We start from the raw sequence: 24,702 nt of genomic DNA, 5'->3' as shown, positions 1-24,702 counted from the left end.
ACAAAGGGTAAAATTGTTTGCCCTTCATGTGATGCTAGGCTTGGATCCTTTGATTTTCTTTCGGGACAAAAATGCCAATGTCAACACTATGTCCTTCCTCCTGTGAGATTGACAAGCAGTAAAGTGGACATGCTGAATTCATAATCTAACAATCTTGTACAATGATGTATGAACTTTTTTGTTACTTTTTGTAAACTGCAATTCAAAAATAAAAAAAAGAAATGTGATTGATTTCAAATCTCTTCCGATTGTTCAACACCTAAACTTAGAATTCCCTCTTTCATTAATTTCTAGTAGAACTATTCTTTAAACTTCTAATCTTCAAAAGAAAGATATATATTTCTTTTTAAAATCCTCATTAATTTTAAGGAAAGTGTGTTCTAAACTATATAATTATATAATAAAAAAAAGATATACTAAGAAAACGTAAACATGGCAATGCCACGTCCATATTTCCGGCATCCATATTGGATTTTTTTTTCGTTTCATTGACGGCGTCGAAAATTTTGCGTGGGAAATGGACTTGAAAACATTGTGAGTTTCTTGCCGGAACGCGTGTTTTTGCATCGATTAGCTACTCAAGGATTAACAAACGCAGTGTTGGATATTTCCAGCTAGCGCCATGGATACCGTGAAGTCTTTTAATGCGGAGGTATGAAATGCTCGAAATCCTTCAACTTTGACTGATGGAATGCACAATTCAAATGTCTAATTCTTATTTTCAGCTCTCTTCGCTCTACGAAATGAAACCACCGATATCTAAGGCGAAAATGACTGCCATCACGAAGGGCGCCATCAAAGCAGTCAAGTTTTACAAACATGTTGTTCAGTCTGTTGAAAAGTTTCTGCAAAAAGTCAGCAACGTTAACAAACTCTCATCCACTATAAAGACCTAAGCTGACATTTGAAACTTCTGTTGAATTTTTAGTGCCGACCAGAATACAAAATTCCTGGGTTGTATGTGATTGACTCCATAGTCAGACAATCAAGACATCAGTTCGGAGCTGATAAAGATGTGTTTGCACCACGGTTCTCCAAAAATGTGACATACACATTCTACTTCATATATCAGTGCACTGTGGAAGAGAAGGTAGTAAAGTCTTATGGCTAGAAATTATTTATTGAACAACAATGTTGTTTTGCAGAGTAAAGTCATCAGGGTGCTCAACTTGTGGCAGAAGAATGCCGTGTTCCCACCTGAAGTAATCCAGCCTCTCTTCGACATGGCCGATTCAAATCACCCAAAGTACAAGGAGGTAGCACAATATGTTAATTCGAAAGGAGCATCTAGTTCAGGAATATCTACAGGAAAGAGTAATTCTCAGGAAGGTTCTGCTATGCTTAATGGCAACAAGGAGGCTGCAGTAAGTTTCGAAGAGACTTCCAATGATGGAAATCAGGTACATTATAAATGCTGTCAACCTCATTCATGTTTGCTAAATCCATTTCAATTTTTACAGAGTCAGTCACTGGTAATGGGCAATCTCCCCAGTCTGAGCAGCACAGAAATGAGTCTAGCCACAAGGCTACAACATTTACAACATCTTTTTGGTCAAGAGCCACCAAATAATGCCAACAATCCATTAGCGACTCAACCGCCACCATCAGCTAAAGGTCCCACAAGTACCAACGATACGGGACAGATACGATTCAACAAAAAGTTATTAGACTTTGACTACGACGAAGAAGATGAGGAACCAGACAAGGCAGTTAGGGAATCAAGTCAACACCAATCAAAACAACAACCGCCACCACCCCCACAACAACAACAGCCTGCTCAAACTGCCCCGACACCAGTTTCCACGTCCAATTCGGCGGAAACCCTTGGAACGTACGTTTTAATTTTGTTTTCATTGTCGATAATTTATTCAAAACATCTAATTCTTATTCATTTCTGTCTGTATAGTTTGCTGACAAATCCAGATATTTTAAGACATCTGCAAAGCTTGCAGCAACAGATCTCTCAACCCGTTGTCCAGCCGACTCCAGTTAATACGAATCATCACCATCTTCATCACCATCAACAGCAACACGAAGAGCAATCAAACTGGGAATCGGCCAATAACCATGGACAGTATGGTCAAATAGATTTCACCCAACCGCCACCTGGTTTCATGCCAATGGGAGCTGGCGGTATGGGTCATCAGCCAGTAGGCTTCCCTCACCATCATCCGCCGCAGCCACCTAATGCCCCTTCAGTTCCGTTCCCACAACATCATCATCCTCCAACCATCAGGGAGGACTTGTTTCAGCCAGGCAATGGTGAAGTCATTGAAATCGATCCTCCTAGATCAAAGTAAGACCCTCTCTTCAGAGTACCTCTATAAAACATAGTTTCACATTTTCATAGTTCATTTGCAACGAAACACAGAGAACGAGAGAGACGGAGAAGTCGATCGGGATCGCGTAGTAGACGAGCTCGAAGCGGAGGCCGTCACGGTGGAAGAAGATCGAGCCGGTCACGATCGAGATCACGGGATCGAGGTGGTGTTCGTAGACGTTCCAGAAGTCGTTCTCGAAATCGCAATAGTCGCATCAGACCTCGATCGCGTTCTCGAGACCAAGAGAGGGAAAAGGAACGTCTGGAACGTGAGAAAGAACGTGACAGAAAACGACGGGGTCTGCCCCCCATCAAGAAAGAATCGCTGAGCGTTTGTAGTACCACGTTGTGGGTCGGCCACTTGAGCAAGTTGGTCCAGCAAGAAGAGTTGTCAGATACGTTTGGCCAGTACGGAGAAATTGTTTCCATCGATTTGATTCCGCCACGAGGCTGCGCTTTCGTCTGCATGCACCGTCGACAGGACGCTTTCCGGGCGTTGACTAAATTGGCTGGACATAAACTACAGGGCAAAGCCATCACTGTACGTTATTTTATTTTTTTCATGTTAATGAGTTTGTTCGAGAAATTGATTTGTATTTTTTCTTATACACAGCTGGCCTGGGCGCCGGGCAAAGGAGTCAAAGCTAAAGAATGGAAAGACTTTTGGGAAGTGGACCAAGGAGTCTCTTACGTGCCCTGGCAGCGACTCAGCCAAATGACGGACTTGGAAGCGCTGGAAGAGGGCGGATCTTTCGACGAAGAGACGCTGCCTCCCTGGATGCGCCACCATTTAAATCAGGTAATTATTTAATTCATTATTTTAGCAGGAATTTCAGAATCTTAAAATTTGTTTTGATTCCATTTCTAGGAGGACAAAGTAGGGCCACAGATGATTCCCATGGCGCCAACTGGTTTCATCCCTATTCCGGAAGCGGGTCCCCCTACCCCCGAAATGAGTGAGCCAGGCGGTGGTGGACAAGTGATGTCTACGGCGTCGGGTCCATCGTCTTTGAATGCTGCCACGACTACACTGCCGGCCAATCTTCCCACTTATGCAGCTGTGGCTCCGCATTCGCTCGGACTCTTACCCGTACCGCTCGGGATGCCACCTGGACTGCGACTGCCTCCGCCCGGCACTGCCGCCGCTGCCCATCTTCTCATGAGTCAAGCAGCCGGTGCGGGCACCAATGCAGCTATGGCTACGCACCTACTTGGCCAGTCCATTTTGGCCGGTCTCGGCGCTGCAGCAGCTGCCCAAGGATTAGGACCGGGAATGGGCCAACCAGCCGGTCCGTCCGGTTTTTTCAGTGTTTTCAATCCGCATTTAACTGGCCATCCGCACCAGCAGCCGCAACAGCCACCACAAATGCCATCTCAGGACGACGCCGATGACATGGAACTGGAAGAAGCCGACGATGAAGTCCAGCAGCAGCAGCATCATAAAGAAATGGATGGCCGCAATCGAAGTGTTGGAGGCTGGAACGATCAGTTCGCAGAAGATCGCCCGGATCTGATGCAGCATCGCCAACAGCTGCAACATCGGACGCCGGACAAGAGCAATAATGGCCCTAGGTTGCTGGAACGGCTTAGGAGTTTGGCTAATCACGACGCTGGGCCGGTTGATCATCACCATCACCACCATAATAATAACAACGGCCCAGAATTACCGGAACGAGATGCTGGTCCTTTGCATCTTCGAACGGACATGGCCGGTCCAGGATCCTCCGCAGACCAATACGGTCTGTCTCCAAATTTGGCATCTTCTTTGCGTGGCGTCCCGCTCACGGCCGCCGCTGCTGAAATGGGCATTCGTCTTCTCAGAGGAGGTGGAGGAGGTCCACCCGACACGTTTGGAACTCCTGGCAGGGGAGGAGCTATTGGCAATGATGACCCTTTTATGCCACGACAGCCACATCTTGGTATGACATCTGACGTTTTACGTTTAAATTAATTGAATTAATTTGTTTTGTTTTTCGTCGTGAACAGGGGGAACGTCGTTTGGTCCCGACAATTTCGGTTCGATGAGAGGGAGGCACTTTGGTCATGAAGGTCGAGGAGGGAGAGGAGGTGGCGGAGGATTCCGGGGAGACATAGTGGAACCTGCTTGGGACGAAGAGCATTTGCCACCGCCTCGATGGAGACAGCAGGAAGATTGGCCCGATCGCGAACCACCTTCACGTCATTGGGATCGTGATCGTGAGCGTGATCGAGATCATTCTGGCGGTCGGGGTGGACGAGGAGGTGCGGATTGGTCGAGCCCCAGAAGACCCCCACCTCCACCTTTGCCACCTCGTGGCCACGATCGAGGGCAGTCCAGTCGAGATCGCTATGGAGGTAGAGGAGATCGCGGTAGTGATAGAAGACGAAGTGGCGATCGAGATCGTGATCCACTGCCACCGCGTGATCGAGAACGGCGTACCAGTGAACGACGAAGCAGCGGACGATGGAGCGACCGTAAGAGTCCCGATCCAGCAGCAGCAGCGCCAATTAGTGGCAATAGCATCCAAGCTGTCCCACTTCCAGTTCCGGCTCCAATAGGCGAAGGAAGCAAGAAAGTGCCAATCCCTAGTGATGTACGAGAACCCTCCACAGACGATGGGACATCGGCCACCTTTGAATCGAGTGTCACTCCTGCCGTTGGTGATGCAACCACTACCTCCAAGTCTCATTCACCTCCACCGCCCGCGTCTTCTCCGAGACCGCCACCACCGACGCTGCCTCACGCTGATGCGGATTTAACTGCTCCCGGAACGGAAGAAGAAGAACCGCCTTCAACTGATTGAAAAAAAAAAGGAAAATATAGAATTCTGTATTGTTTTCGCTTTTCCTCCTCCACTTGTGGTTCTCAACATTTTCATTCTTATTATTATTATAATTTTTTTTTTTCCAAATGTGATTGACTTGATCAACTCCCATAAATGCTGTACATAATTGAAACTAACGGGACAACCTTCCTTAATCGAATCATCCACTCAAACAAATTCGTGTGTGTAAAGAGAGGCGTTTTTTTGCGGTGATTTCCGGCTCTCACGTCGGTTGGTGTAACCAATGGAAAAATCGTTGGATCTTTCTGTTTTACGCTTTCATTACGCGCGTGGAGGTTAGGGTCGCATCTTCCCCGTTCGTTCGGCACTTTGCAGTTGGTTATCCGATCCTATGATGATTTAAGCTATAATTTCGTGTTCGAATTCGATCCACGCTCGATGATTCGCCATTTTTTTTTTGCATCATTTTTCCCCCAACCCTGATTTGTCTACAGCGGTCCTGTGTGCAACGCGTCACTCTGTGTGTACAACCACTCGGATAGTGTGTGTGTGTTTTCATTATATAAAAAGCCAAATTCACACGATTTTAGTTATATATTATTTTTATTATCTATTTATGAGACTGTTTCGAATTTCCCGCGCTTTGTTCTAGACATCTAGCGGTGATTTTCTAAACCAATAGTTGATTTGAAAGTAGGGAGGGCCGTTTCACACCCCTTGGGTGGGAGAAAAACAATGGCGAGTTATAGTCAACAACACAGTACGCCTAAAGTTATTCGACAAAAAGAACTTTCTGCAAGTTACCTCCGTTCAGCTGTCGTGCTTCTATAATTACAAGTAAGTTACGTTCTTAGTACTAATTAACATGATAATAAAATCGTTTTGTGCCTATTGTACGGCCACCCGTTTTGAAATGGCCAGAACAAGTTATCGAGATTTGGATTGTGCATACTTAATCCTCTCAGGTGTAAAAAATCACGTGTAAGAGAGTGTCAATCGCTAGTGTGAAATAAACCTGCTCTATGGTTGGTTATGGTATCTCCAAAAGTTACCTGACTCATTGACATATCAATTTCATGTCTATTCCGGTTGGTTAGTCAAGTAAGCTGACTACTTGATACTCACTTCCTGGTGTCATGTCATTCTTGACAACTGTATCACTTTAAATGCTTTCAAGATGTGTAGAATTCCATTAGGTTATGGCAACGAATATTTAATATCACATTTTACGAGCATTTGCTAATGTATTCTAAACAACTGTTTTTGACCTTTATTTAGGTTGTGAGTACACTCTTAGTAAGCCAATCAACTATCCCCAAAGATTTCACCTTTCCAGGTAAGGTAATTTCAAGGACGACTGAAGAGAAATTATACTTTTACCGAAAATACCAGAAACAAACTTTTTTCTCACGATTCTTGGCATTAATTTATTATTTCATCACTAGATGGTAGTCATCCCTATGAAATTCAAATGAGGCACACCTGTAAACGCGGTCTGCTTTTGCACTTACAGGTTTCTGCACAAGCAAGAGATGATATGAATCCGTCGAACAACAGTCGGTTGCTAGTGATTTTAGGAGACGCCGTGAAAGAGGTAATGACCTATTTAAACAATTCAATATCTACAACAGTTAAGTGGACGGAAAAGGGGCGTAATTCTCGTTTAACTGGACCGCAGAGGCCTTATTTTCTTGTTGTCGTGTTGTTTTGCCGTGTACGTTAGGTTCAGCTTTGTATTTCTTGTCCTGGTGGTTGCAAACGCTACGAAATTAACGTTGCGGCACGTCTGATTCACGCTCTCGATCACGTGCTACTCGATGGGTTGCGTATCCCAAAAAACGGTTATTGGCCCGTCTTTGCTGCACTTCTTCCTTCTTCTGTTCTTTCTTTCATTAACCAGCTTTCTTCCGCCGCTAACAATATCAGCAAAGGTAAACCTATTTGGCAAACACACTTTTCTTCTCATTTACATCGCGGTCTGGTTCAGGGAGAGCTTGGCTTTTGCTTTCTCTAAACGAGGCTGTTCTCGAAGCTTTCCTGGCCACGCTGGAAGATAGACCGTCACATTTGTCGGAACATTATCTACCCAACGCTCTGCTCAGAGACTCTACGTCTTTGCAAGTGGTCATCACCCTTGTTTCCGGTTTGGAACATGTTGGCTTTGATTTCCTTTTAGTAAGGCTTTTATCTCTTTGCTTTGCTTTCTCTCGTTTCTGCTTTTTTGTCGTTTGAAAATCGTTGGCATTTTTTTGTTTCGTAGGATAGTGCTTTTCTCAACGCTAATCAACCGCCATCAAGCGGATTTCTAGTCGATTACGAACCATGCGAATCTCCATTAGAAAACGCTGAAATCTCGATGGAAAGGGCGCAAGTGGATGACGTCATTGATGTCTCAAACGCTAAGAAAGACAATTCATTTTTAGGAGAACAGAAGACAACGATGCCAGTGATGAAGAGCCCATTAGTCAAACGACGCACCAGCGCTAAAAGTCAACATGTGCGCTCTTCGACGCAGAAGAGGGTGTCGTTCCATCAGGATATGATGCGACGGCCGTACGACGAGTCTCTCCAGCACGCCACTAGCCAAAACAATTTGAATATCAGCAGCTATGTAGAAGATAGAACGACTTTGATGCGTCGATATCACAGCGAATTGGCTATCGATCATGCGGCTTCCACGTTGGCCAAGTATCCGACCATTGCAGAACGGGGCGTTCCAGAAGGTCAAGAAGATCCAGAAGGTGCCAAAACGGAACATGCTGCACCTGAAATGCTGTTCTTGCAAAAGGCGTTGATTCGGAGGAAATTGTTAATGGGTGAACAACCTAAGAAATCAACGAAAGATAAACGTCAATTTTTCGATTGGGCAAAACAGAAATGGGAAGATTTGAATCTTGTTCCCGTCCTGCCACATTTGAGTAAACAGTTGCTGGACGTCTCTGATAACGACCTAGTGACTGAAGATGTTCCTCAAGTTGAAAACTCGTTTGAAACTATTCCTTTGCCCGTCGAAATGGATCCAAACGAACGTTACAAGGTACGCTAATTAATTAAATCAAGTCAAACTTTCTACTAACTTGATTTTTGCATTTACAGAGTTTTAAATGTTTTACGAATTTCTATTCGGGGATACCTTTGTCAAGTCAACTCGTTATTAGCCCGACGATTATTTATATTGTATCGAGCACCGCCAGCCTCGATAACAGTCCGTCTATTGTATGGAAATGTAAATTAATTGATTTGGAAGATGTCAAGGTATGATAGTTTGTTTTCATTCATGTCGATGCCTTTAACAATCTGTTATTAGGTGAAATGTAATTATTCCGTGATCGTGATGCGTTCTAAATCAGCGGAAAATGGTGGCCTCTTTTGTTTAGATTTCGCTGATCCGGCTGATTTACAAATGGCCGCCAGGTATGATACTAAAATTTTGGAAAAACATACATATTTATTATTTCCGATTAAATAGTTTGATAGATGTCAACGTGAGAAGGATTCGCAAAGACTGCCAATGTGTTTACGTGGAATCAGTGTCTCAGTGCCAAACGTATTGGCAACCCCGTGTTCTCCAATGGATTCGAAACGGCACTCATTCGATAGTACAATTTAAACAAGAATTTTTAACTCAAAAGTTATTAATTATCTCTTTTATAGGACATGCAATCTCCAATTGATATCGAATACATCGGAATGTTGTACTTTGAAGAATCTTTCGTCATGCAAAGTCACGAAATATCTCCAGGTGCGTGTCCTAATAAATCTGGACATTTAATGTATCGCTGGTCAACCACTCGATCTTGGCATGCTGGCTATTTTATCATCAAGTAAATCAATCAGAAATACGTTTCATTTTAAACGCATTAAATAACCGAATGAAATTCACGTAGAGATGGTGTGTTGTACCAGTTTAATCAGCCAAATGACCGCGTTCCAGTGCTGACAATGTCACTCAGCGAAGAGGAATGTAAAGGATATGGTCGGAATTTTCATTCACGTCGACCGCACACCATCGAACTTCAATTCCGTAACGAGAAATCCTTACTTTTAGCTGCAGCTTCGGAAAATGAAGCTACTGAATGGCTGACGTCTCTATCACAATCTTCTTTCGTCTGGGACAACGTGATGGATGTCGCTTCGCCAGTCCAGCACAGTAGTCCAATCGCTTGCGGCGTACTCGTCACTCGTCAGCAAGTCTTTTTATTTCAATCCACTGATCAACAACAGCCCGTCGCTTCAGCTCCGCTCGATTTGATCTCTGTGATCATGATCAGCCTGACGGATACGTTTTGTTTGATTGTGAGTTGGAAATGTTAATCTTTAGAAGGTAATTCATTTAATGTAATTTGAATTTTTAGGAGCTTGATTATCGAGAAGCGAGTGATGGAGCCGGCGATTGGATTTTGTATTTCCAATCGAAACAGAGCTTTGAAGAATTTCTGCGAGCGACGAAACGGCCTCGCGAAATTCTCTCAACCGCCTCGTCGTCGACCTTACGCAATAAAAGTTTGCTATTGAGGGCCATTTAGATTTAAGAGCTAATGTTTTTCTACCTCTTTCCAGAATGTATTTTACATCTCGTTTTTTTTTTTTGCTCTACAGATTGTTTCGCGAATTTATTTCAGCTGCTGTCTTTATTGTACAAAAAATACGCCTTTTCAATGTTTTCTCCCCTTTTTTTAGGCTCTACGCAATGTTCTTTTTTTCTCGAAAATTGTTGCTAATTGCCGCTTATTCACAGTTGCCTCATCACTCATTAAAATAAGAACGATCTTCCTGTTTCGGCCGATTTCTTTTGTCTTCATTTGAGCGAAAATGTGGACCATCATTCATCGCCATGGAGGAACACACTTTCCATAACAAGCTATGGTAAAAGCTGGTTTGAATATCCTTGAGCCACAGACTATCCTTTCACGCACTTATCGGACGCTGTTGGTGACATGTAACGGCTGAAACCAACCACGACGTGTCTTAAGGCCCGCAGGGCATCCGTTTGATCCATCAAGTTCTGACAATAGCCCTCAATCGCTGTATATGGATTTCATCGACCTGCAAATGGAGCGAATTCACTTTGAAATTCGGCCATGGTAAATCTGATTGCATTACTATTTATGTTGCTTAAATGAAGCTTTCGTGTTCAGCAAAAGTCCTAATATGTTGAGGCCAGTCTGTGGAATGTACTGTTCTTCGAGGGCAAAATCTGTTTATTCTGAGATTGATCGATCACAGGTATCACAAAATAATCTTTTGTTTTTACATTATCTTGTGCTATAACTAACCGTACCAATTCGTACGCGTGTGGTTTTATTCACGTTTGTAGTCCAGGTTGAAATTGGAGTTGAATTTCAGATGAATCTTCAATTCACTTTTGAGGATTCACAAGATTTAGTTTCATTTGATGTGCACTTCCAGGTTAATGTTGACTTCGGCGTTGCGATAGATTGCTATCATAACTAAGCAATCGTAAAAGCATAATAATGCTGAAGTCCACAGAAACAGGGATTGAAACAAAGCTTCGGGACGGCGAGCTGATGAGCCGGGATTCTGAAGTCCACTGGTCAAAACGATCGTCATGCACAACGACAGGAATACAAGGCCTCCTAGTCGAAAAGCCATCCTGCTCTTCTCTTCCTTCAACAGCGTAAGAACCTGCATGTGTCCACTTGTTGGGTTGCAAACAAGCTAACAACGTCTCGCCTTATTGGTACCGAGGACGCAACTGTTTACCATTGTGCACCTTTCTAAACGTCTAAAAAGGTTCAGTCTATTTTCATGCTGGAAAACATGGTGTTTTTTGCCCTGGGGTGAATGTTATTCAAAGAAGAGAAACGCTCACTTTTAGACGGATAAACATGTCCATTTGGTGATAAAAAGCAAATAATTTAACTTATGCCTACCACCGTCACTCCTACATATCACAGGTGTAACCTCTGTACTTGACCACAACGTTCTGCTGTTAAGAATAACGTGGCATGATATATTTATACAAAAATTACCTGTACAAATGAAGCGGGAGACACGGTCATTTTGTCTGGTTACAAAACAGGTCTTATCCTCCTTTTTCGACAATGGGTTGGAGCAAGGTTTCGTTCTTTATAAGGCACGTAACCTATATAGAAGATGATTGATCGGTAAATATTCACCTTTGAATTACTTCATCCATCATCTAATTGTTTCTACTTTCAGATGGGAATGATGGATATTTCAAACCATTGTGTTACAGGGAAATGCATTGGCGTTTTTCGTTTACGAGGAACACACGGCAGGCGTCCTCCAACCACCTTCGACAAAATGTGTTTGGCTTTCTAGAAAATCAGTTTTTTTCTCGCGTAACCGTTAGTTATGAGTTGTATCTCATTTGCTTTCATCTTGTAAAAAAGATCTAATTTTAGGTGTCAAAATGATATACTGTTAAAATTACCTCCTTTTTTGGGGAGAAGCACGACCCAATTATTCTAAGATTGTGAAATGTGCTCTTCTTGTCCTACCTTTTAACACGGGAGCTCCCCTCGATGGCGCGAATATGATTTTGTTAATGGAGCAAGTTAATGGAGACTGGGAATTTCCAGAGAAAAGTAGAGCTGACATGACCATACCTAAAGGAATAAACTGAGTGTTAGTTGATGTTCCTTTTTAGAAATTTTCGAACAAAAGTAAACATACAACTTTCACTTTATTATGTTAAGAAGCACAAACCCACAGCTTGCTTACAAAGATAGCTTCTGGCAGAACTATTCTTCGACACACACATGGCTGTCCAAGTTTGGCACCGTACATCACATGCTAGCCGTACTCGACGCTATCAGATTTTTAAATTTTAACGATCTCGTACGTAAAGCAAATTTTTTTTATCGTATTGGGTTAAAAAAATTTCAGTACACTAGATAAATATTAATAAGTATGTATTGAAGATATTTTGTAAACGTGAATAAAAATAAAACAAATATTGGTCGACATCTGGCAACATTGTCCCACTCCTTCGAAATAGTCCAAAATGGCGGCATCCGGTAAGGTTACTTCATTAGCTAGGGAGAGCATTCATCTGTCAGTGAAGAACCAGCACTCGCCAATGGCTTACACGCCTTCTGGCCATTGTCCTGGTCCTGCAAGAGCGGATTTCGGCTTACCCACTTTGGAATCAGGAAAACTATTCGGTAATTAGTTATATTAAAGGTATTAGCTTTTCGTTAAGTGCACTATCATTTATAAATTATAAAGCCAATAGTTAATTATGTTATTAACTTTCAAAATGTGTTGGGCGGAAAGCAATTCCCTTTGCTGTGAACTTCTTCCCGCCTAGAACTGCCTGAACGTAAAATAGTTTGAATACAAAGCATCGTCAACGTAATTTCGTCCAGGTTTGTTTAATTGCTTTCGATCTTCAGAGCGAAACATCGAGATTAATATTTTCTGCTAAGAACCCCATTGCAATATGTGGGCTCTAGTCTTGAATTATTGGCATAATTATCTGTAATGGATAAAAATAAATATAGTAAGAAACTTTTTAAGAAACTGGTAACTATTGTTGCGCATTCACTGAAATTGTTCTGTAAAATTACATGTTTTCTAATTTCATTTGAGCATTTTGTCCCTGTGGTGTTTGTCTGCTGATGAAGGTGTTGCTTAGATGGGCTCGCTGAAATGTGTTTCTGGATGGTTATCGTGATGTTTAAGGTCGTAATTGAGTGGTTACTCTTCTTCATACGAGTATTAATATTTCTGTTGGTTTCGGTCAATCTCCCGGTGAAGCTAAATTATTATTGCCTGGAGTTGTGGATTGAGATTTATTTCCACCCTTGCGTTTCTGGAGGTTGAAATTTCATTTGAGTTGTTGCTGTGTTTGTCCTACGATGTTAATTTCAATATCATTTTTAGACTGTTCAGCTATGAAGCAGGTGTTCATTCCTGGGCTTGTACACTCCACCTGCATATTAATTTAACCCTGCTTAAGTAATTGGGAAAGTTACATTAGTAACAAGTCTTCTATTCCTTCAAAGAAAAAGCTGCCATTAAGTTGTTTACAACCACCCGTTATGCTGATTAATCTTCGCCATGGTTAAGGTATTCTTTTTCCCATTCTACATTCGTCTTAGCACATGTGCCATCTCTCGCAATTTGGATTAGTTTTACTGTAAGCGTTCTTTGTTCAAAACATCCAGATTAGTGTCCTAAGATACATTTAAAGTTATGTAGTTTGTCATTTTTTTTTTAGCTTTTCTTCCCTTCCTCTCGTCACATGGGTTCCTTGTCGTTTCTCTTGTGGAAATGGAGGCGGCCATTCCTACAACCGGCGTCTGGGCGAGTTGGCCAGGAACATAGGGTAATGGGAACTGGATTAGGGGTTCGTCATTTTATCTTAAAAAGCCGTTAATACATTCACACCCAGGACTCGCTGCTGGCCTGGCCGGGGCCTTTCTTACTAGAAGGAAAGCTGCGGTGGTTGTTTGGAGAAGATAGGATAGTTCAGGTTTTCGGCACCAAGGGAACGTCGTTTGACGTGTAACATTACAATATCTTTGGTAACACATTCCTATTAATTAATTAGTCATGATTTTGAATGTTTTAACCTACAATAATTTTCGAAGATGCTTCTAGGTATGGACATTCGAAAATTCTTACTGCCGGCAAGGTGATCCCAGGGATGAGTTAGGTATCGAATTCCGAGAGTGAAATTTAAAGGACAAGAATAATTTTGTAGACGTACCTCAGGGCGAAATGGTGAAACGTGGAGTGGCGGCCTCATAGCGCATTGATGAACGACTGGTCTACAAATCATTTCTGGTCTTTGATATGGTTGTAAAATTGCCGTGTGAATGTTTTCCATGCACATTGATCTGTCTTATTTCGACGGCTGGCCCGGCAGTTTGTTGAAGACGCCCAATATAGGCGCCTTAGCAGCGAATGTGATGATAAAAGGTACTGCACCAATCGTGTTTTAATGCCGTAATTAATTTTCTTTTTTTTCTTATTTATTCGTAGTTGGGTGAATTGGTTTCATTAGGGTTTAACTACCAAATACTACTGTTCCTATCATAGATTATACTACTACTAGATCATGGTGTAGGTGTTAATTTGCAATACTTAACTGCTTGTTTAATATACTTTTGTAATTATAATTTGTATTTTGTTGTGTAGATTTACGAGGCTAAACGGAAACTCGTGTTGGTAATAGTCCTCTGACGTTCTTTTGTCCGGAAATTAGCAGTTCGACAGTTGTAGAAGATTTCCTAGGAATGCTTGAGTTATGTTGAGGATTATGAAAAAAAGAAAATTTCCGTACACAAGTGTAGAACTAATTCTTTGAAACATTTGCAGGAAAAGTTGCCGAAACCATTTTCTCGTCCCGCCATTTTGAGGAAAAGATGGCCGAACTCTTGCCATCATCCAATAGAATTTGAGAAGAACAACAGGCTGGGTAAAGGGAAAGCAATTGGAGTCGCTCATTTCAGTGGCCAATTTGTTTGAAAAGGTGCAGTAGCAACTTGCTTCTGCTCTGTGCACAGAACTGTCATGTCTTTTATCGGAATTCTGGAAATGGATTACTGATCTAAGGCTAACAAGTTATTCGACTACATGGTGGATAATATGCAGGTGCCCTGAACTGCAAGGTAACAAATCAAAACACTCTTTTTACTTGAGATAACAAAAAAAAAGTGAATCTTATTGTGGTACCCATCTGTACAGGAAAGTGAATATACTGCTATAAGTTAAAACAAGGTAAGAATTCTAGGTGAATTTCGTAACTGTTATTTTAAAGATAATTTACGTAAGTAGAAGCAAGGCGGAAATGTATTGAATTGATGTATTGATCAGTGAGTGTCTTGTACTGCGTGAATGTGCATGTGCATCTCTGGCTGTTCATGTCTCTTCTTTCTAGCTTTGGTTTAATTTTAGGTATCATAATTCCTTTTTTGTGTTCGTGTCTTTTCTGCTTTAAACTTTGTTTTATTCAAGGTATGTAATGATTTTAAGAGTAGGTAGCTAAAATGAGCTTACATTTTTTAGGGTAAAGAACATTGTTGAAGAAGAAAGCACAAATATCTAAATCTAGCTTGAATCTGGTTGCCATTTACTGTTAAATGACATGTGTCATGTTGTCTATTCCTATAGGGAGATTCATAAAAGTTTTCTAATGTATTGGCAAAAATTAGTATCAAATTATGGTAATGAATATTCACAAAGTGGGTTAGTCTTATATTTCCAAAGCAGATTATGCTTATATTAACAATATGTTAATAGTATGTCCCATTTTGAAGGTTTAACGTGGAAGAGATATGTAGGTGTTGCTGTTGCAGTGACCAAACGGGTGGTGTTTAACAAAAGGATATGGAAGTTACACATAAGCCACAAGGAAATTTAAGTGAAGGGTTTCAAGTTACAATGCTATTCAGCCTCGGTTTCTTTTCTTTTATGTTCTTATTTTTTTTTTAAGAACATTAGCCTAATTAACGTTGCAGACTTAACAGCCATGAAGATGACAGAATTCTAGTAAACCTGTTGGACTGAAGGTGGCTGGTGAAGAAAAAAGGTAATATTTCGCGTTCCATTTTCATACCAGTATCTAAAGAAATTTTAAACAACAGCATATATAAGTAAAGTGAGAAAGATAGCACAGCAGCTTGTGGAATTAATCTTGCTTGTTACCCTAGAATTTCCATTCCACACTGTTCGTTACTAATTTTTTCAGTAATTTCTAATTATAGATTTCGTGGTTTGTGTGCAGGGAGTGTGTAATTTGATGTACAATATTGCGATACGTAACGTATGCTTTATTTTTTTGGATTATTTAAAGGGCAATCGATGACATTGGTGAAATACGAAGATGTGATAGTAAACACGGTAGCTAATTTTATTTGGGTCAAAATAATTTTAGAAGAAATTTCCGGTTAGATTGCAGTGAAAATGAGCTCTCGGCGTTGTACCGTGCGACGTGGTGATAACGAGCTCATACCAGGTCTTGTATTTGGAACCTGTACGTACGTCTATTTTCTTTCAACGGATGTCCTAGCAGATTTGTTGTTGATGGAGATTGATGACCTATTGTTCGTAGGCGGATTGGATGATTGTTCTGGGAATTTGCATCTGCTATACGTATACGACTACTCGGGTCGTGGATGATAGTAGGTGGAGTGGAACTGAGGAGTTGTTTAATGTTGTTGGACAAAATGGAATTGTGACACGAAAACGGGAAAGATGGTAAGTTAAATTATTTAATTGTATTTATTATTTTAAATGAACATAGAAAAAAAATTTGTTGTTTAAACATATAACCCTGATAGATAAACCGCAGCTTTATCATTATATTGGACGAATCGGAGAAAAAAAAATTTGGTTGTCAATTCTTCAAATGAAACTATATCGAATGTTATTCCAACATGTATTGACCTAGAAGCAATTGATGCAGGTTAATCTTAGTTAACAGTAGACAAGACTGTTTAACTAATTGACGGTACTAAAAAATAGAATTTTTGAAATACATTTATAGTCAGTAAAGCGTTATACTATTTTTCAACTCTAACAAACTATTTACTCGGTAGCTTGATGGTAGAATATGTAATACAACTTGATATCAATGTTGAAGGCACGTTTTGGTGATCTGTTTTCTGCGTGATGAAATAAAGTATGTTGAGTGGGAAAATATTTATCAAAATTATACATCTTAACAGGAAGAAAAAGAAGGTTTCGCGGTCTTTGAAAATTAACTGATTGTAGTGAATCCAGAAAGAATGATTTTTAAATGTCCGTGATATCCATCCCGATAAATAATGTGGTAATATAATAATCTTACGTGTCGCAGTTGGCTAAATGGTAAAGCATTTGATTCAGAAGCCAATAGTCAGTGGTTCAAACCTCTGCAATCTCGTGGTTCTTATACCAACGTTTATTTATTCCATCTGATTGATATTTACTAATACCAACAAAGGTTAAACGAAAGTGACCATAGTTTTCCTGTATCAATTGCCGCGAACACACTCAGGAAGAAGTATAATGATTCAAAAAATTTCCGAGTCCAGAAGTTGATCTCAAAATTACGTGGACTGGTAGAACAATATAAACAATATTCATGGCTCAGTGGAAGAGCACTGGATTAGTATTCAGAAAGCATTGGGATCGACTCCCAGTCGAGTGAATTGAATGAGAAACAAGATTTATATTTATGTTAGGACCATTAAACAAAATTATTACAAGTGTTTATATGTTCCCCTGAATGACAACGAAAAGTAGAGACATGACACATATTACTCGTAGCTCAATGGTTGAGCATCGGCACAGTATGCCGAATGATATTGGTTCGATTCCCCTTTGAGTAGATATTCAATTAATAATATACATTCATTCAACAGGAAATATTAACCTTAAAATGGTCGTAAGTTCCACTTGACGTAAGATAATGTTACCAATTACCAATACGGTTACGTAAACTGAGAATGGCTAAATTTAAATTGCGCATACTATAAAAAAGAATTTGAGTAAACGAAAGTCTAATTATTGATGAAATTATATACATATCACATACTTTACAGCAACAGCTAACCCATGTCTGTATCTATTTATATGTTAGTGTAATCCTGTCTTAATGAGGAATCGAACCTCTTACAATTGACACGCCAGACCAACGGCGTTCCGTTCACCCATTACGGTCCTTATTAACAATGATTGGAATTTGAATGCGTATTTACGTATACGTACGTACGCACAGCAGACAAGGTTATTTAGTACCATCTACTTATTATGGAACGTCAATGGTAGCTTAATGGTATAGTGTCGGAGTGGCATGACAATAGTCTTGGGTTCAAACCCCAACTCGTCTATCAGCTACATACTCATAAATAAATACAAACATAAAATAAATTTAAAAGTTTTTATTGTCCCTCCTTCCACCCACTATTCCACCACTTGGCAATACATATCACAATACAATGTACAACATACATACAATACACAATATAACTAATAGGTTGGCTGCCACGCCTCTACATCTACGGTCGCTACATCGCCATCTTAAGGATGGCGACAGAGGGGGACACAATGGTCCGGGCTGATGCAATGGTGTAGACCGTTGTGGAAACGCACATCCCGGGTCTCCACCACACATCGAGAAAAGGGAGTCCCTAAGGTGCGTTGCCTTTTGCCTTACGGCGAATTTTGGGCAGTGGCGACTGCTCCACCCCACGGCACATAGACCGTGGGGTAGAGCATCGCGGCCCGTCCCTACAAGCTAACAAAAAAAAGGGGAGAAAAACTGGGCGTGGCAGCCAACCTGTTAATTAGCACACTATACATTACATAAAATAACAACGATACCACGAAGACAACGAGGCGAAGACGAGGCGACCACTAGGCGGGGACGGGCGAAGCGATGACGGGACGGCGAAGCGATGACAGGCGAAGCGATGACAGGCGAAGCGATGACGGGGCGACGGGCGAAGCGATGACGGGGCGACGGGCGAAACAATGACGGGACGACGGGCGAAACGATGACGGGACGACGGGCGAAGCGATGACGACGGGCGAAGCGATGACGGGCGAGGTGAAGAAGGGCCTTTTTTTTTTACTTAGGCTTGCTGTCCGTAGACTGGGGAGTTTACAGGGCCAGCAATTTTCAGGATGATGACGCAGGCTTGGTAGTCCTATAATAAGATACTAAGTTTAAATAACGTAATAATAAAGAAAAAAGAAACTTAAAATACCGAGGCATAGTGGTGTTGAGGTTCACGTGTGGTGACTGGCAAGGTAGAAATAGTGTGAAGACTGCTGAATTTATGGCTTTCAATCGTTTTCAACTCAGTTGTGAGGAAGATGCTGCACTTCCCATCACATTCATACTTACATACAATGATGAGTTTGCGAAGAATGATCTTTTTTGGCCAACATTCTTTGCAATCTTAGTTGCGGGCTAAAAATAAAAGCAGAATTATGGCAATTTTAAACACTGAATGTCAAAATATGAGTCTAATACCTCACTCTTCAACTCAAAATCACACTACTTGAAAGGCTCAGTCGAAATGACATGAAGATTGCATGCCAGCATCCTTTGCAATATTGGTTTGACGAGCTACTTCTCAACAGCAGAATAATGGCAATGGGTTTCTTATTGAAAAACATATGTCTAGTACCTCTTCACGAGCATGAGAAAAGTATGATGGAGAGTTGATGATAAAGTTAGGTAGTAAGTATGATGATAGTTCACCACACAATTTTCTGCAACACAAACAATAATCCATTGATAAGCTTCACGTGATCAACACAAAAAAGAAAACACTTAATTGGAAATAGCACCCCATTTGATTTGATTGAATTTCTACGAGCACAAAATTGTTTGATTTCTGACACTACGGATGATGAACTTACATCGCCATCTAGCGGAAATTCAATTTCGTCAGATTTTAAAATAAGCCCGACAAAAAAACTAAGCCCGACTTTTCGTATTTTTAAAATTAATGTTTGAAACCTAGATATTGCTATAACAATACAAGATTTGAACTCGCAATTCAACGCTGATGTGGAAACTTCAGTTTGTTTTTACCTGAAAGTTATAGTTTAAGAGTTCTTCAAATTCGACGTGGTTGTTATAAAACCCCTTTAAGTAGAGGTTAAAACCACAATTAAAAATCAAAAACAAAACGCTGTTTAGAGGATGGAAGCTACACTAATGACCAAAGTGCTTAAAATGTTTGGAATATTAATGTTCATTTTTTACTTTTTACAAAGTTGAAAAAAAATTTACCGAAAGTGACCGGAAGTAGCCTTTATCTCCAGAAATACTGGGCCCACAACAAAACGAATATGATTTTCGTGATCCTCATGAAATTTAAGGTGTGTCTGACCTATTTTGATCCGTTTTTGGCGAAAAGTCCAATTTGGCCAAAATCGCGATTTTTCCTGAACTATAGTTCAGGGAAATTTGCGATTTTTGACGATTTTCGGGTATTTTCTACTAACACATGGATTCGACCCCAAATTTCACGAGAATTACGAAAATGTCTGTCTTTTTTCATTCAGACCAACAGTTAGTGAGGTATTAAGCATTTAAAAACCGGATCTTAAACCGGAAGTTGAAATTTCGAAAATTTAAAAAATGAACTATGTTTTCCATTGCAAGGTACACAAGATCTGCATAGTTTCAAACGAAAACTATAGAGAATTAACATAAAAGGACCTTTCAAAGTGCTTAAAGTTCAGTTTTCAGGTGCGGCCTACATACCACTTCAAAGGACTACCGCACACATAACAATTGAAGCTAATGTTTGAAAACCATCACCTTAATTTGGTAGCCATCCGTACTGATGGCTGATAGTGGAACAGATATGGTTATCACCAGAAGAAAGTAAATGGGAGATCCAATTCTTGCAGAATATTTTGATAGCAAATAGAACATCTTGTAATAATATTTTACCCATAATCAGTGATTTATGTTCGACATGGCAGATCAGGTTTGCCACATAAATACATGATTCGAACTCGCAATTCAACGGCGGTGCCGACAATTCAATTTGGGTTTACCTGGAAGTTATAGTTTTGGAGTTATCCAAATTCGAAGTGGTTGTTATAACACAATCCTTTGGGTAGAGGCAAAAACCACAATTAAAAAACTAAAACAAAATACTGTTGAAACTCAAATACACCTTCCTAACGCAACACCGTGTTTAACAATAAACATCACGAGAAAAAGCCACAAAAATAGTTCGATTTTTGACACTAGGGCTGATGAACTTGCATCGCCATCTAGAGAAAATTTAATTTCGTCAGATCTTCAAATAAGCCACACTTCACCTCTTTTTATTTATTAATGTTTTACAAACCAGATATTGCCACACAAACACGATTTAAACTCGCAATTTAACGATGTCGAAAATTCAGTTTGTTTTCACTTTAAAATTATAGTTTAAGAGTTATCCAAATTCGAAGTGATTGTTATAAAACTACTTCGATTCCGTTTTATTTAAAAACTACTGAAATGGGGGGAAACCCATTTAATTAACGACGAGAAAACCAAATAGAAGAAAAAACAATAAAACTTCAGTTTATGGCTAAGCTAATAATGAGACGCAGAAGCCATCTTTACGAGACAGATGCTTGAGGGATAGGTTGATTAACCTTTTTGATTTTTGCTGGAACCTTCCAAAAAAATTCACGCAATAATCCACCACACAAAGAACACTACACAGCGCGTGAAGTTAAATTTTCATAACCAATTGCCGTCCAATGTCTAGTGTGTACAGACCAAAAGGTAAACTTATTTTAAAATCTTCATCAGTTCCGGCCGGATTATTTTGCCCAAATCATTTCTTGGAATTTTCTCAATGAAGCGGAGTCCACCACGTAATTTTTCTTCGTCCATAACTTTATCTAGAAGAATACCAGAAATAAAGTAACCAAATAGCCTAGGCAACAGTGAAACGCACCGTTTACATAAGCCATCAATTCATCAGCCGAAACTTCTTTCTTTGCAGATAAGACTACGAAAGCCAATGGTCGTTCCCCATCCTCGTCGTGAGGTAAACCCACGACTGCTGCATCTTCGACAGCAGGATGACTTACTATTTTACTTTCAATGTTGCTTGGTAATATCTGTTATTGGTCAAGGCAAATGTTTACTTTTAATCAATTAAAATGAAATAGTCGATTAGCTTTTTTACGTTGAGATTGCGAAATTTGATCAGTTCTTTGTAGCGTCCAACAATAAAAACTTGTTCATTATCATCATAGTATCCTTTATCCCCCGTATGAGCCCATTCTTCTCTAAGGAAATTGGCAGTTTCCTAGAACGCGCAAACATTACATGATTGCTAGCTGAAAATAAATCTTTATTATGTCATACTTCTGGCTTGTTGAGGTACCCTGTGAGCATAAATGGGGTTTGTACACAGATTTCTCCTACTTGATTTGGACCAAGTTTATCACCAGTATCTGGATTAATCACCTAAAATATTGCATAAATAATAAATGCTTTGCCATTGATTTACAATGGCAATACACACATTGACAAATCAAATACCTTTAGTTTGCAAAACATGTGTACTGTCCCCGCTGAGCCAAAAATATGCCCTTCAATTTTCAAAATGGATACAGCTACAATAAAAACTAATTATTTAAAAAATTACTTCTACTTTTAGCTTACTTTTAATGGCTATAGATTTGTCCAGTGCAGCCATAGTTGGTGGGCGCTGACGACATACCAGTCCAACTTCACTCATTGCATACACCTGGATGGTAAATTATATAAAAATAACGTAATCTTGATACTAATTTGCTAGAGAATTAGAAGAATCCTTTACGTTATTGATTACGAGCAAATTTGGAAGCTTGTCGAAAATCTCGCGTTCATATTTGGGGTTTAACAAGGATCCTACTACAGAGACGATCTTCACGCTTGACAGATCATATTGCTTCAAATGGGGGTACTTGCAAATCCAGGCAATATGAGCTGGAAATATGCTGACTGCTGGAGGCTTTCATTGAATAACAAACAATAACAATCTTTTTATGGAACATTAACAAATAATGATAAATACCTTAACAGAATCAATGGCTGATAGAAAATTCTCTTCACTAAAAGTTGACATGCAGTACAGTTCTAAGTGGCATGTTGTTGATCCTAAGGCTTTGCAGAGTCCACCAGTGTTGTTCATATTATTGACAAAAAGAATCTTGGTTTTACTTGCTATTCTGGCAGTACTTCATTATTTAAAAAAAAAAAACACATTAGATAAGATTTTTTTGTTGAATGGAATTTCATGTTTCACTTGTAAGGTAAATGCCATCCAACCACTGTTCGGTGCGAGAGCATAACGCATTTCGCTGTCCCTGTTGTGCCACTCGTATAAGCCAACCACGCCGTCGAATTAATTTCAACATCGTCCAGATTTTCCGGGCATTCTATTTACACGGCAATTGATAGATGAAAAATTACAGCAAAAAATATTTAATTTTTGCTTAAGTTAAAAAATTGTCAAGTTATTTTAAGTACATAAATGAAACTTTACCGTTTCCAGCATCTTTCAATAATTCATGAAACTGTGTACAGCCAGTCACTCCTTCATCTCCAATTACGAATACTTCTTTTACGAAATCTAGCCGCTTAGCAACTTCGACTATTCGACCAGCTCGAGCATAATCTGTCAAAATAAATTTGCTACCGATTTCCTTAATGCGAGCCTCGATGGCATCTATCGATGGTAAAAAGATGTAGATAAGCAACCAATGGCAACTTTCAATATCAATATCCACATTTACCTCGAGGTAAGTTGACACTGAGACAGGCCTGGGTGCCTCCAGCACGCCATACAGCCATCGACATGAGTGGAAGTTCAATATCATTGCGACCGATAACAACTACACTGTCACCAGTTTTTAGGCCTCTTTTTCGTAATGCTGAAGCCACTGACCTTAGACTGCTGATCAGTTGGCTGTAGTTCATCGATTTACCTGTTGAAACATCGGTCTGAAAGGTAGTAAAATAACGTAAATTTTCATTACCGTAACGTAAGTTTCATAATGAAGCCTTACAATCCACTTTCCATCTCCGTAATTAGCAATATTCTTCTGAATCACGGTTTCGAGATAGGTACCCAATGGTACATTCGGGTGCTGGAGGTTGGCGTCCCTAGGTGTTCCCTCACCTATGAGTTCCCCGTTGACAATTGTCATTTTCAATCTAGTAGGGTAGGTGTTTTTCAAAAAAAGAGAAACGTTCACATTTAGTCGGATCAACATGCCAATTTTTTTGGGTAATAAAGAAGTAAATAATTTAGAATATGCTTACTGCGTTACTCCTACAGATCACACGAGTAACCGCTGTACTTGGCCACAACGTTTTGTTGTTATGAATAACGTAGCACTATATATTTATGCAAAAATTACTCATACAGATGAAGCGAGAGACACGGTCATTCTGTTCACAAAACAACTCTTTTTTCGATACTGGTTTGGAGCAAGGTCTCGTTCTTTATAAGGCACGTAACCTAAATAGAAGATGGTTGATTGGTATATATTCACATTTAAATTACTTCATCCATCATCTAATTGTTTCTACTTTCAAATTAGAATGATGGATATTTCAAACCATTGTGTTACAAACAAATGAATTGGCGTTATTTGTTTACAAGGAACATTTGACAAGGATTCTCCAACCACCTTCTACAAAATGTGTTTAGCGTTCTATAAAACATTTTTTTTTTTGCGTAACCGTTTGTTATGAGTCGTATCTAATTTGCTTTTTATTTTGTAAAATAGATCAAAATGATGTCAAAATGATATATACTGCTAAAATTACTTTTTTTGGCGGTAAGATGACCCGATTATTCTAAGATTGTGAAATTTAACGTAGCTCTATTTTTGTCCTACCTTTTAGTGGGGGAGTTCCCCTCGATGGCGGAATAGGATTTTGTTAATGGAGACTGTGGAATTCCAGAGAAAGGTAGAGCTAATATGACCAATGGCATTATTCCTAAAGGAATAACCTGAACCTTGGTTGATGTCCCGTTTTAGAAATTTTCGAACAAAAGTAAACATTCAACTTTCACTTAATTCTGTTAAGAAGCACAAACCCAAAGCTTGCTTACACAGATAGCTTCTGGCGGTACTATTCTGCGACGCACACATGGCTGTTGAAGTTTG

At 40.0% G+C, this 24,702-nt stretch overlaps 3 protein-coding genes and 3 long non-coding RNA genes across 14 annotated transcripts; 3 read left to right on the top strand and 3 right to left on the bottom strand.

Moving 5' to 3' along the window:
- Positions 1 to 476: 476 nt before the first annotated feature.
- Positions 477 to 5,647, top strand: LOC130685999 (SR-related and CTD-associated factor 4-like). 2 transcript variants are annotated; one of them, XM_057509297.2, is made up of 10 exons: positions 477 to 652; positions 726 to 854; positions 929 to 1,090; positions 1,146 to 1,400; positions 1,461 to 1,831; positions 1,907 to 2,296; positions 2,372 to 2,861; positions 2,934 to 3,119; positions 3,189 to 4,239; positions 4,307 to 5,647. In XM_057509297.2, the coding sequence occupies exons 1-10, from the start codon at positions 623 to 625 to the stop codon at positions 5,101 to 5,103; spliced, it is 3,861 nt and encodes a 1,286-aa protein (XP_057365280.1). In that variant the 5' UTR covers positions 477 to 622; the 3' UTR covers positions 5,104 to 5,647. The 2 variants fall into 2 exon arrangements, with proteins under 2 accessions (XP_057365280.1, XP_059350195.1); XM_059494212.1 differs by having other exon boundaries at positions 2,351 to 2,861.
- A 128-nt stretch (positions 5,648 to 5,775) lies between these two features.
- LOC132087778 (pleckstrin homology domain-containing family M member 2-like) lies at positions 5,776 to 9,863 on the top strand. 6 transcript variants are annotated; one of them, XM_059494217.1, is made up of 12 exons: positions 5,776 to 5,922; positions 6,364 to 6,421; positions 6,599 to 6,679; positions 6,809 to 7,016; positions 7,073 to 7,260; positions 7,346 to 8,122; positions 8,182 to 8,340; positions 8,393 to 8,499; positions 8,555 to 8,684; positions 8,740 to 8,909; positions 8,973 to 9,381; positions 9,441 to 9,863. In XM_059494217.1, the coding sequence occupies exons 3-12, from the start codon at positions 6,623 to 6,625 to the stop codon at positions 9,609 to 9,611; spliced, it is 2,376 nt and encodes a 791-aa protein (XP_059350200.1). In that variant the 5' UTR covers positions 5,776 to 5,922; positions 6,364 to 6,421; positions 6,599 to 6,622; the 3' UTR covers positions 9,612 to 9,863. The 6 variants fall into 6 exon arrangements, with proteins under 6 accessions (XP_059350200.1, XP_059350196.1, XP_059350201.1 ...); XM_059494213.1 differs by having other exon boundaries at positions 6,531 to 6,679; XM_059494218.1 differs by having other exon boundaries at positions 6,364 to 6,426.
- LOC130686014 (uncharacterized) lies at positions 9,604 to 11,838 on the bottom strand. Its single transcript, XR_009420573.1, has 3 exons — positions 11,746 to 11,838; positions 10,189 to 11,678; positions 9,604 to 10,131 (listed from the first exon to the last, which is right to left on the bottom strand). It is a non-coding gene; the product is annotated as an uncharacterized LOC130686014 (long non-coding RNA).
- Positions 11,839 to 12,736: 898 nt separating this feature from the next.
- On the top strand, positions 12,737 to 16,525 carry LOC130686017 (uncharacterized). The gene is made up of 13 exons (XR_008999782.2): positions 12,737 to 12,892; positions 12,958 to 13,143; positions 13,295 to 13,402; positions 13,469 to 13,601; positions 13,668 to 13,732; positions 13,792 to 13,998; positions 14,062 to 14,142; positions 14,218 to 14,690; positions 14,767 to 14,799; positions 15,339 to 15,610; positions 15,875 to 16,054; positions 16,133 to 16,278; positions 16,362 to 16,525. It is a non-coding gene; the product is annotated as an uncharacterized LOC130686017 (long non-coding RNA).
- Positions 16,526 to 18,555: 2,030 nt separating this feature from the next.
- Positions 18,556 to 19,406, bottom strand: LOC130686019 (uncharacterized). Of its 2 annotated transcripts, none has more exons than XR_008999788.2 (4): positions 19,200 to 19,406; positions 19,043 to 19,141; positions 18,774 to 18,979; positions 18,556 to 18,713 (listed from the first exon to the last, which is right to left on the bottom strand). It is a non-coding gene; the product is annotated as an uncharacterized LOC130686019 (long non-coding RNA). The 2 variants fall into 2 exon arrangements; XR_008999787.2 differs by having other exon boundaries at positions 19,043 to 19,138.
- A 1,454-nt stretch (positions 19,407 to 20,860) lies between these two features.
- LOC130686001 (uncharacterized) lies at positions 20,861 to 24,658 on the bottom strand. Of its 2 annotated transcripts, none has more exons than XM_059494220.1 (14): positions 24,430 to 24,658; positions 23,849 to 24,047; positions 23,593 to 23,740; positions 23,320 to 23,527; positions 23,070 to 23,252; positions 22,830 to 22,962; positions 22,599 to 22,752; positions 22,362 to 22,535; positions 22,205 to 22,289; positions 22,082 to 22,131; positions 21,905 to 22,006; positions 21,723 to 21,845; positions 21,489 to 21,654; positions 20,861 to 21,432 (listed from the first exon to the last, which is right to left on the bottom strand). In XM_059494220.1, the coding sequence occupies exons 3-14, from the start codon at positions 23,731 to 23,733 to the stop codon at positions 21,320 to 21,322; spliced, it is 1,632 nt and encodes a 543-aa protein (XP_059350203.1). In that variant the 5' UTR covers positions 23,734 to 23,740; positions 23,849 to 24,047; positions 24,430 to 24,658; the 3' UTR covers positions 20,861 to 21,319. The 2 variants fall into 2 exon arrangements, with proteins under 2 accessions (XP_059350203.1, XP_057365282.1); XM_057509299.2 differs by having other exon boundaries at positions 20,862 to 21,432; positions 22,599 to 22,761.
- Positions 24,659 to 24,702: the final 44 nt, after the last annotated feature.

The sequence above is a fragment of the Daphnia carinata genome, chromosome 2 (genome assembly GCF_022539665.2).
Source record: "Daphnia carinata strain CSIRO-1 chromosome 2, CSIRO_AGI_Dcar_HiC_V3, whole genome shotgun sequence".
Taxonomy (NCBI): domain Eukaryota; kingdom Metazoa; phylum Arthropoda; class Branchiopoda; order Diplostraca; family Daphniidae; genus Daphnia; species Daphnia carinata.
This window is presented reverse-complemented; position numbering and strand designations above follow the sequence as displayed.

Coding starts and splice junctions, on each gene's coding strand:
- LOC130685999 (XM_059494212.1), top strand. CDS start 623: ATGGATACCGTGAAGTCTTTTAATGCGGAG. Junction 855..928: donor TTGAAAAGTTTCTGCAAAAA/GTCAGCAACGTT, acceptor TTGAATTTTTAG/TGCCGACCAGAATACAAAAT. Junction 3,120..3,188: donor TGCGCCACCATTTAAATCAG/GTAATTATTTAA, acceptor TTCCATTTCTAG/GAGGACAAAGTAGGGCCACA.
- LOC132087778 (XM_059494213.1), top strand. CDS start 6,557: ATGAGGCACACCTGTAAACGCGGTCTGCTTTTGCACTTACAGGTTTCT. Junction 8,123..8,181: donor ATCCAAACGAACGTTACAAG/GTACGCTAATTA, acceptor TTGCATTTACAG/AGTTTTAAATGTTTTACGAA. Junction 8,685..8,739: donor GAAACGGCACTCATTCGATA/GTACAATTTAAA, acceptor TCTCTTTTATAG/GACATGCAATCTCCAATTGA.
- LOC130686001 (XM_057509299.2), bottom strand. CDS start 23,733: ATGACAATTGTCAACGGGGAACTCATAGGTGAGGGAACACCTAGGGAC. Junction 22,536..22,598: donor CAGCCATTGATTCTGTTAAG/GTATTTATCATT, acceptor ATTCAATGAAAG/CCTCCAGCAGTCAGCATATT. Junction 21,433..21,488: donor ATTGATGGCTTATGTAAACG/GTGCGTTTCACT, acceptor GTATTCTTCTAG/ATAAAGTTATGGACGAAGAA.